General features: G+C 41.8%; 1 protein-coding gene across 1 annotated transcript in view; it reads right to left on the bottom strand.

Annotated features, from left to right (window-relative positions):
• The window catches only part of LOC108685707 (ubiquitin carboxyl-terminal hydrolase 34), a 13,115-nt gene extending 2,971 nt beyond the window's left edge, over positions 1-10,144 (bottom strand). Inside the window, exons 1-6 of the mRNA XM_018190638.1 lie at positions 10,102-10,144; positions 9,053-9,149; positions 8,123-8,480; positions 7,748-8,045; positions 6,888-7,634; positions 74-6,825 (exon numbers count right to left, since the gene is read on the bottom strand). Of these exons, the coding sequence (XP_018046127.1) occupies positions 74-6,825; positions 6,888-7,634; positions 7,748-8,045; positions 8,123-8,480; positions 9,053-9,149; positions 10,102-10,144 (8,295 nt within the window). The remainder of the gene's footprint in view (positions 1-73; positions 6,826-6,887; positions 7,635-7,747; positions 8,046-8,122; positions 8,481-9,052; positions 9,150-10,101) is intronic.
• Positions 10,145-11,239: the final 1,095 nt, after the last annotated feature.

Below are 11,239 nucleotides of genomic sequence, written 5' to 3'. Positions count from 1 at the left end.
TGTGTGTGTGTGTGTGTGTGTGTGTGTGTGTGTGTGTGTGTGTGTGTGTGTGTGTGTGTGTCGATTTACTCACCATTAATTTTTCGGTCTTAGAGACTACGCAATATGTGAGCAATGCGAAGTAGGCAGTGAGCTTCATTGTACCGTGAGTTTGTATGTCGATGTAATGTCGTGCGGGCTGAAGTAATCTCAAGAGTGCCGTAAATATCTGATGTAATATCAAAGTAGCTTCAGGCGATAGTTGAAGTTCTCTAGACGTATTGCAGCCTAAACCAAGGCGATGAGCGGTACGATAACCCTGCCTAAAATGTGTAGATGGAACTAAAGATACCAATAAAAAAGCAGCGGCCGAGCGAACTCTTTGATTGGAGTGCTCAAGAAGGTAATGTTGTAGCCATGTATTGAGCTCTTGTAGTACCCAGGCGTGGGCAAGTTTACTCCTCGTGACTGCGAGAGCTAACCACTCGAGTGCACCGTGTGGAGCGACTCTTGCCGCTTCCCATACTCTACCGAGAATCAGTTGAGTCATGCAAGGCAGTCCACTCAACCCTGAACTTTCTGTCAGCAGCGTCAACAATTTGAAGAATGGCTGACATACATCAGTATGCTTCATTATCGCCTGAAATATCATTGTTACTACATGTATTGCCAATCTATCATTCCAACGACACAATGAATGAATCAAATTCCTTGTTTGAGTGAGATTTATAACATCTCGCGTCTGCTGATATAAAAAGGGAAAGCCTTTGCCGCCTGCTACAGCACTTAGATCCGATTGCGATAGCGCCAATCTATGATCTTGTCCTCTGCTGCGTTCAACCAGATATGCTATCAGCGTAATCATCTTGTCTAGAGAAGCAGGTCGGAGTTTTTCCGAAGGCACGGTCACGATCTCCTCTTCTTCTTCTTCTTCGCTGACCGCGTCGACGAACTCATGTGTCTTATGCCCGAGATAAAAATTTACCATCGTGGAAATGGCTTGCACTCTAATTAAGAAAACAGCCTCGTCATCACCCATCTTACTGAATTCATACAAGAAGCTAAAGTACTCGGTGAGATGTTTAAGGTGTTGCTTGGCATGTTCCATGAGTGACAACAACATTCTGACGAAACGCGTAACGCAAGATCGTGTGCCAACGGTGCTGACATCGTTTTCTTCATCACAGAGGAGATACAAAGGTGCCTGTGTAGCGCGTAATCGTTGAATCACATGAATGCATAGCCGTTGAAACATCTGCCTAACCATCTGATTAGGGCACTTGACTAGAATCTGAATAGGCCACCATGAGTTGCCGGCCATCCGCTCGAGGAATCTCGCACACGCGCCAGCCGAGCCGTTGAACTGTTTCGTCAGTAATTCCACCCATTGCACCATCGTCGGCTTCTCCTTAGCGTGTATGAAGGTCTCCATGAAGAAGGACGTAGATAACTCCGCAGACATTTCCGTGATATCTGACTGTACAGAGAGTAACGTCTGTGGTATATAGCCGCATACCTGCCACATAAATCCGAAATACGTATGTTCAAATATATTTTTGTCTTGTAGGAAGTGCATGTTGTCCTGCCAAATCCAGTCTTCGAGCTCCTTATTGAGTTCCAATGGCGGTAATTTATTCATATTATTGCGCACCAGGGAAGACGATGAGGATCGCCCAGTATTACTATCAGTATTGTCAGTGGCTGGACTTGAGACAGTCGCCTCTTCTTCTTTTGCTTGCTCGCCAGGATTGGCACACCATTCGTAAAATAACATGTACGCCGAATTGGTTTTTTCAAAGCTAAAATCCATAAACTTGTCTGTCACTGAATCGTATGTCTTGCTGGTCATCTCACCGCCAAAACATTCGGCCGCGATCTGATTCGGATCGAATGGTTTGACCTCGGCGTCATTGAACAGAAACCATTTGTCTTTGTTGGGTGATGTGCGATCTCGGATGAAACTATAATAATGCCCGCCGTCCGCCGTTCCTGTGTGAACAGTCACGCCGATTAGATCGTACTGATAATGCTCCACATCCTCCTCCTCTTTCTCTGCGTCGTCCGACTTGGAATGTCCATCGTTCTCGGATTTTCTCTTTTCGGATGCTGCTTTCTTCTCATCCTGATAGTGTTGTGGCATGAGTTTCTTCTCAACGTAACCAGACATATCCAATCTAAGTGGAAAACTAAAATGCGTGTTGACTTTTTCCTTTAGCATGGTACCCATGTTAAAGGTATAGCGCATTGTATTAAAACACAATATATGGGGTAGCTTCTTGAAGCATGCTCGCTTCTCGGCCCGCGCTTTCTTACCGCACTGCGAACACGTGTACATGTTGTCGCCCTCCAGCGTATCCTTAACTGTGACTTCGTCTAAGCTCTCATAAAGATTCCGCATATCTGCTACTTGGCATCGGACGGTATAAAATTCTTCCAAAGTTCTGCTAACGTGCTCGCAATCAAGCGAGACGACATTATTAGATATCACGCCACAGAACAATGTCTTGACCAGATTCTTTAGGTCAGACGTCATTTCCTCCAATTTGGAAACTAAATCGATGAAAAATTCGGCCATGTCTTTCTGCTCACCAGTGTTGAGTGGCTCATGGTTCATTGTATATACGCGACAAAAACTTCTTGGATTATACGCTTTTCTTTCCGACTCCAACAAGTAAGCGAACATTCTCTGTAGTTCTCGTAAAGTCAACTGGTGCTTATTCGCACGACTACAATCAGCGCCCAGTATAGAAATGCGCGCTTGTGGCATCATATATAGATGCTGCATACAACTAGCCATGTAACATGTCGCGCCCAAATTTGTCAAGCCTACATAGCCACAATCCGAACGTCCATCCTCGTGAGGCCAATAATCCCACGGATACGGGGAGTGTGGTCCTGGACGATGTTGGACAAGGAGCTTTTCATGTAAAATCCTATAATTATCAGGCGCAGATTTTACTAACTCAACTAAGAGATCGAAAGCCGCTGATCTGGATGCCTGGCTTTTACATTTGGGTACATGCTTACTTCGTGGACTAGGCAAGGCGAACAGGAAATCAAACACTTGATTTAATAAATTCTGACCGATTTTACCCTGCTTACAGGGTGGATTGTGCGTCATTATGTTACATGTGAGATTGATCAGTCCGACCAGAGCGTCATCTTCCACCGTGTTATGTCGCGTCTCTAGATGTTCTCTGTTGAGCACGGAGTCAATTACCCGGATGGCCAACGTTTCGAGATCGACTGTAGTACCGGAGGTGTCATCCGCTGAGCTTTCTCGAATTGCCTCGTCCGGAAGAGAATCTACTAAACGACATACCAACCAAAAATAATCCTTGCAAGCTGGTCCATAAGGTTCCTTTCCTTCATCTAAAACGGTATGTAGATGCAATGGTAGATCTGGCTTGCGATGAGAAGGTTGCATAGCTTCGGCGATCACAAGATGCTCCAGTAAAGTATTTAACATGGGTACGATCAACCCTGGCATCTGATCTGAGCTATCATCTGAGCTATCTTGGGCGCCAGTGCTACCCAAGCATAATCTGTATAGAGCCGTACATACTTCGCGTCTCACTGCCGGCTCAGGATCTTCTAATATCAATCTGCGCAGCCACGTTTTCCCAAATGGTTCGGATGATGAGAACAAATATTGTCTGACTGCCGGATCACTGTGCACCCAACAAACTAGTAGTGCCATGGCATAATGTATCACTTGGGATCGACCAAAAAGTCCAGTCTTGTAGTGATTTGGATCAAGCGGTAATGAAGCATCATTTAAAATGCTCGTTATTCTTGGCATCACTGTGTCGACGTTCATCATTTTTAACATCGCTTCACTCAGTTTAGGCACTAGCAATGGCTTATCCGCTTTGTTACGTTTTTTTTCTTCTTTTATGACACCAAGATAACAAAGTTGCTTCAATAGACTAGCGAGACAATCCTGTTGCCACTCACTGCCGTCTCCCTGCTCCAAACAACCTGACATAAAGATATCAAAAAGATGTCGGAGTCCACCGTATTGCACGAATAAGGTAGACCAAGCCATATCTTTTTCCTTATCGTCATGATTATCGTCCGCATCGCCACCACCTTCGTGAATCGTCGTCGATGCAGTGGGATTACTAGACGATGGCTGATTCGTTGCACCTCGCCGACTCAAGGACTCGACTATGTAAAGTGAATACATCAACTTCTGCGGACTCGCTGGATCAAGTAATTCTTGAAGAGAAGTTTCACCGAGTTTCTGGAAACCTCGCAACAATGTTGGACTTGTGGGTAATAAGGTGAGTGTGTCCCAAACTCTTCTCGAGAGTACTTGTGCTTTTGTATGAGGAATTTCTTGGCCTCCTTTTACTGTCGTTTTCATAGCGCTGAGTGTTCTCATAAGCGTAAACAGTTGCTCGAAATACTGCGGTCGAAGTAATAATAAAGTCGGTAAAGACTCTCTAGGTGGAGGTGGTAATAATGAGGGCGAATCCATATCTCGTTTGCTACAACGGCCACCATTCCCTCTACTGGCGCCGGGTGAAATGAATACCAATTGCCCATCCTTGAAGCCCATCTCTTGTAAAGTTTTCTCATCAAATTCGATAGTCAATTCCTGACCTTGGGTAATCATCCTGATAGGACCATCAGTAAGCAACGATCCTAAAACCGACCCACCATTTTGAACGGCGTTTACGGAAACTGCTGATTTTTCTTGAGCGTTTTGCGTGTCATCCCACCATTTAGCGACTTCGGCCCGCAAATCCGCTACATAGTCGGTATTAAGAAGAGTGAAACTCGTCTTCTCTGGTATACCAGCGGGTTGCACAAAGATTCTTAATTGTTGGCCTTTTTCAGACGTGTTCATAGCTACGTGACTGGCGGCACCTCTGCCCTCCAACACCCAGCGACGCAAATGATAGGCGTACCGTTTTCGAAAAGCTTCCAAATGCGTCCTCAATAGAAGCAAAGCGCGTTGTATGCAACGTAGACTTGCTTCTTCGTTAGTTTCGAGATCAGCACTGGCCGCCGCAAGATGCGTCATGCATTGCGATACAAATTCCGCCTCTTGTGTCAGTTGTCGTGACATGTAATAGCCGTTGAGATATTGTATAGCTGCCATACTGACATCTGTGCTTTTCGCTTTCAGGGCAATTCGCCACAGGAAATCCATGCCTACTGAATCTATATCCCTGAGTGGTCTATCCATGTGCGCCGCTGCCAAACGTGCCAGGTTGCACAATTGTTGGAACAGACTCAGGCCTGTCATACTGATGGTTTCTGGTGGTAGACTCGGTAACTTGCGCATGCACAGGTGTTTCAACGTATCCATCCCTAAAGCATGCTGCTCCGTAGATTTTGCTTGGCTGAGCAACCAACTGAAGAGTTCATCCGCACAAACCGGATCCTGTGACAAGCATTGCCATAATATATCCACCTGTTCTAGGTTCAAGCGAAAACAATCGGGTGAACCCAATGGTGAGAATATTGATGACAGAAATTGCAATCTAACTTGTATCTCTGTTTGATGCGAATATAAATTACTCTTCGGTCCTATACTGGTGTAAGTTTTCAAATTGTTAAAGAAATGTTTCATCATGCCACGTTCACGATCAGCCCAGGTTGTAATCGTATGTGCATCCATCGCACCGAATTGTTGAAAACTCGCAAGCAATTTTGGCAATAGTCTTAGAGATATAACCACGGAACGATTGGTCGCCAAATTCTCCAAGCAGCCTTCTATGAACTTCATTGGAATCAAACGATCAACATTGAAGCATAAAAGATTACATAATGCTTTTTCCGCTTCCAAGGCTAGACCTTCTCCTAATTGACCTATCTTATCGTCTTGAAGTAGATCCCATAACAGCGTATTACCCGGTTTGCAAACTGTATCCAAATTAAACTGCGAGCTCAATCTCGTGGCTGCTTGTCGAGCGGTTCGCACTTGCGACTGCTGACAGACTGATCTTCTAATCGTCATAGTTGAATGTGAATGATGAGGATGATAAGCTTGCATTTGGATAGCAGTTAAATGGCGAGCAGCTAATTGTGCCAGTTCCTCTTCGCAACCGCTCTCTTCGCCATCAAAGTCGGCCATATTTTTTTCACTTTTGTTCGATATTCTACTGCTATATGAACCTTCTTCGTCGGAGAGCATCTCATCCAATCCTGAAGGTAAAAATGTAGGACCAGACGCATGAACCAAACCAGCAAGCTCAGATATCACTGCGCCAGGACCATCCGCAGCAGCGAGTACACCCGCTACATCGCTATCATCTTCATCGTGCGAACTGTCTCCCGAATCGGCCGTTCGATCCACGTTATATCCTACTATAGACATATATTTATTTTTATTGCGTCTCAATAAAGCTGCCGTGGTTGGAACTTGTTGTTCATTTGGATCTAAAGCCATCGCTTGTTGCTTAACGCGATCCAATGCATCGACACTTTTTGACTCGTCCAAGGAGGCCAAAGCATCTAGACTACTATTTAGCATATCTTCCGTTCTGTTTTTCCCATCTACGAGAAGATCTTTTGATTTCGTATCTTGACCAACGATATCTTCCAAAGTTTTCTCAACGGCACTTAAAGAGCGCTTCTGTGGTCTCTTTCGTTTGCGCAGAATTTTTCGCTTTTTCTTCTCATGTACAAACATTTCCTCCGTATTGGATTTCTCCGTGTCCGCTTCAGCGTCAGATCCGCTCTGTTTGCTCTTTATCTCATCTCGAATGACATTTGTCGAGGAATCCTTGGTTAATTCTTTATTACATTCAAATTTATCGGAATTCAGACCTTCAATATCATTGAGACTTGATTCGATAGTGGTGGTTGTCAGATCTTTTCCTTTATAATGTCCTACAAGTATACAAACAAAATGTAAACAAACAGATCAAGATTTCATTTAACGAATTACGTACCTTCGCCATCACTGCTGTAGCCTCTGGGTTGCTTTCTAGGTGACGGTCCATCTGATAACGTTGGACTAGGTTCCTCTTCATCATCCTCTGGACTGCTACCATCCATTCCGCTTGGATCGCTGCTGCTACTTCCACCGACTCCACTTCCAGTACTCCTTAAAATTTCTCTGTTCTTCATTACTAAACCTCTTGGATAAGCGGAACGACCAGATGTCCAAATAAATTTGATTAAAGCTGATGCAAGAAACAAACTCTGTTCTGTGTGATCCTTAGGTTCTAATTTGCCTAGCAGAGAGTACAAGTGAAGTACAGGGGTAGGAGCTAAATGTTTGACCAAAGGCGCCAACAGATCATATACCGGACGACCGCAATGCTTCAACTGTGCCGCTTGCCACATAGTGTCCATGTCCGAGGATGTAATTCTACCTTCCATAGCCAAAAAACTTAATATAATGTGACTCTGTTTAATAACCTCTACGTGTAAGTTTGGTCCGAATATATGAGCTATAATGTTGTTTTCGGTCAACCAAGCAGCAAGTGCGTGTCCCACTTGTTCGACTTCGGCAACAGCCTCGTTGTTGCAGACCTCATTAGACGCGGTAATGTGAGCATTTATTTGAGCTACTCCAGCCAGCCTCATAGTCAGAGTTGTACTAGTAAAATATTTAAATGCCAAGTCAAGCCCATCACGATCGAAACTTGGTAATACAGAGTCTATCGGATCCTTTACAGCAGTCCACATAAAATCTAAATATATTACAAGAAACATAGATGTTCATATAGAAATGAAGAATTAGTTTATATATTCGCAACGGCGAATCAACAATGCAGTACACATGTTTTTAATTTTAGAAACATACCCGCCATGGTCCTAACAGCTGGTGTACGCAATTCCTTGTCCTCTAAACGACACATGTACTTCATAACACGACTGCGGAATGGTATAAACAGTTGAATGACACTGGCATAGTTCAACCAAAGTTTCAGATTACAAATAACTGCAACCATAGAATGCGCAAGGCTAACAGGCAGTGTGCTTTCCATGTCGAAACAAGCGGATACCAAATTAAAGCCTCCTTGATGGCAAAATATAGATACTGCGCGGATCAAAGGCGCCGGTACTTCGGGGTCGTGCGGTTCGCAGTAACCACCTTCGTCCTATTAATTTATAAAATAATCAACGTTATTAATCGATTTAGAATGCAGATAAGTAATAAATTGGACAAAAGTTTTACCTTGACGGGAGCTAAAGGGTTAATTACACCGCCGTGTTTCATTGCAATATAGAGAGGGAAGTTGAGTAAAAAAATTTTCGAAAGTAGATGAAACAATCTTTCCTTTTCATACTGAGACCACAATCCTTGTTTCGTCTGAATTTCCACTTGTGCGTGCTCTGCATTGTCATTAGATTTTCGCTTATTATTTTTCTCTTCCTCATCCTTTCCATCCTTAGGCGTCTCCTTAGCCACATCTCCCTGTTGTTCATTTTGCTGTATAACTTGCAACTGTTGTAATGTACAGAGCACGACACTCTGAGTTAGCCTTATAAATCGATCAAAATTTTTAATTTCGCGGTAACAGCACATACATTGTCTAGAAAAGAAGAAATAATAAAAATAATAATATTGCGTGATTAATATTTACAATAATAACGCACATAAAAATAATTATAAAAGTTAATCCTTTCGCTATGAGGAGTTAAATAAACATTCATTACAAATATTGGCTGTAAAGACATGATTTTAATTAATTTGTTGAAACAACTTTCCATAGATTCTTAGCCAATTTATTCTGGACAAATTAATTTATGTGATAAAACTGTTATTTTATTACATAAAAAATTTCATTTTTCAGCGAAATAATATAAAATGAAAAATAATATAAAATCTAACTAAGAATATGTAAGGATTTTACAGTACAATAATAATTTTTTTTATGTGCTTCTAATTTGTAGTTATCTCATATTCTTATATCTAAACTATTTTTTTTATCAATATCTTGATTATTTTATTTACATTTTGATTAGATACTCCCTTTGTTCTTTAATACTAAATTATTCTTTTTGTCTTTCCAATAAATTTATATATTATTCTTAGGTTTGTGAAAAAAATTAACAAGCAAAGACATAAAAAAAATATTAAAATTAATTAAATCGAATAATATACCTTTGCACCCACTGATTAACATAATGCAATGTCGTGTCCACATCTGTTACATACAATGTTGCCAATGCATCTTGCTCCTTCGACGAACGTTCGTCATCTAAAAAAATAATTTATCAGGACTCACAAGAAAATCGGTACAAACTTAAAATACTATTCACAAAAAAATATGTTTTTTTTATCAGATAATCTTTCATTTTGCGCGACATAAATAAAATGTACAATGTTAGGTTAGGTTATCCAACAAACATACAATATCTCAAAAATAAATATAAAATTTAAATTTTATAAATAAATAAATTAAATTTATACAACAAGTTTATATGAATGAATTTAAAAAATCATGAACACCAGTCAATAGTTTTAGAATATCAAAAGATAAATCGTAAAATCTCCAGTGGAGAATTTCCGACCATGCTGATTGAATGAATGTTTTCGAACCTACGAGATTTTCCGACGAGCTTCGTCGGAAAACAATCGTTATACAACCCACGTGTCTACTGTTCACATTTCTATCAATGTGGATTAACTTTAATTTTAACGCTCTTCATCTTTTTAAAAGTTAGAAAGACATAAAAAATATATTAAATCAAGATTAAAGTGAATCTATACAGGTAGAAAGAAAACCTAAAAAAACGTGCTGTTTTTGTTCGAAAACTTCTTCGTAATTCAAAAAGCGCCAGTGTAACATTCTGTTAAAAATTATAATGAAAAATTATTTATCCGTTTAGGAAAATGATGCGGAATATAGAAACATTGGTAAAAACAAAGCGAATCTCGACGTTCTCGGTCTTAGTCTTTGAACGAAAGACTCGGCCGACGGTTAAGGTTATAAGACGCTATTCCGCTCGATCGTATTTCATCGCGGACAAGACATTTCCGATAATAAAGAAGCGAGAACGTGTCGCGACGTTCACCGTTCCTCCAGATTAACTTCTTCGGAAGTGAAATCCGTCGACGAGATCTCGGCCGCGAACGCGAATCCGCTTGGATAGGTTAAGAATCGGCGGGGGGGAGCCAACGCTACTGTGGGTGCAATATTATCCACTTACAGGAGAGCAGAAGATCGTGAAAATCGACGCACACATCGCACATGGTGCCCGGATTGTTTTAGCCTAGCGAGAGGCCCTCGGTCACGTCAAGTTCATCACTCGCGTTCACCGACGCACGTTGCCGACAACGATAAATATTATTAAACATCCCCCGTGTGCGCTCACGACTGTCCCCTGACGGTCACCATATTGCTTTTTGCGTGCGTACACTCGCCGCTCACTTCAAGCGAGGCGCGTCGCTTCGCCCTCGCGGAGGAGTCGCCTTCGTCAGCACTCAGCTCAGCTCTCCGAAAAGGTTACGGATGCGATGACGACACGTGTCACACGTTGCTGTCCGTTGCGCGGCCCGCGACTTCGTATTCGCGATCGTTCGTAAACGCGTGCACGCTCCACGCCGATCGGGTCAATTAAATTTTATCGGTTTGCGAGCTCGTCGCGAACGTCATTGTGACAGAAGACAGCTGATCGCCACCATGTTGAATCCGCGATGCGCGTTGCGATTTAAAAATCCATTTGCACTTTCCCGGAAGCGGCCGCGCGCGCGATCTGTTATGTGCGCGATGCAACGTAAATGTGTGTAAAGAGAATGGTGGAGAACGAATGAACTAAACCACTAAAACCAACTAAAAGCTGAAATTTAAAACGAGACTGTTGCCTCTCTCTCTTTCTCTCTTTTTCTCTTCTTTTTCCCTTCTCATTCTTTGTGCGCACTTCTTGAAATATTTTCTTCATAATACTTACTCGCGGAAAACCTAATTCATGCTCCTTCCAAAGGATTTTTCAATCTCAACGCTATACAAGATATATTTCTTCCTTTATGATATTATGTTTGAGTTTTTTATGTTATGTTTTTGGTATTTTTATCATTTTTATATGTTTCATGTCTGAGAATATTAGATAAGCTTTTAAAGCGTATGTGTATCAATAAAATATTCATATCATATCACTCGAAACAATTAACGAATAAAAAAGCGTGTCTTTAGTTTTTATTTTATCTGTGATAATTTTGTAAAAAAACTATCGGCTTATCACACGTTTTGTAACAATGTAAAGGATGTAAACAAATCCTGATATGAGTGAAGGGAGAAGGGGGAGAGATGGGGAGGGGAGGAGAGGAGAGGAGAGGAGAGGAGAGGAG

The sequence above is a fragment of the Atta colombica genome, unplaced genomic scaffold, assembly GCF_001594045.1.
Source record: "Atta colombica isolate Treedump-2 unplaced genomic scaffold, Acol1.0 scaffold155, whole genome shotgun sequence".
NCBI classification, from domain to species: Eukaryota; Metazoa; Arthropoda; class Insecta; order Hymenoptera; family Formicidae; genus Atta; species Atta colombica.
Note: the sequence above shows the minus strand (reverse complement) of the source record. Positions and strands in the feature narration are given on the sequence as shown.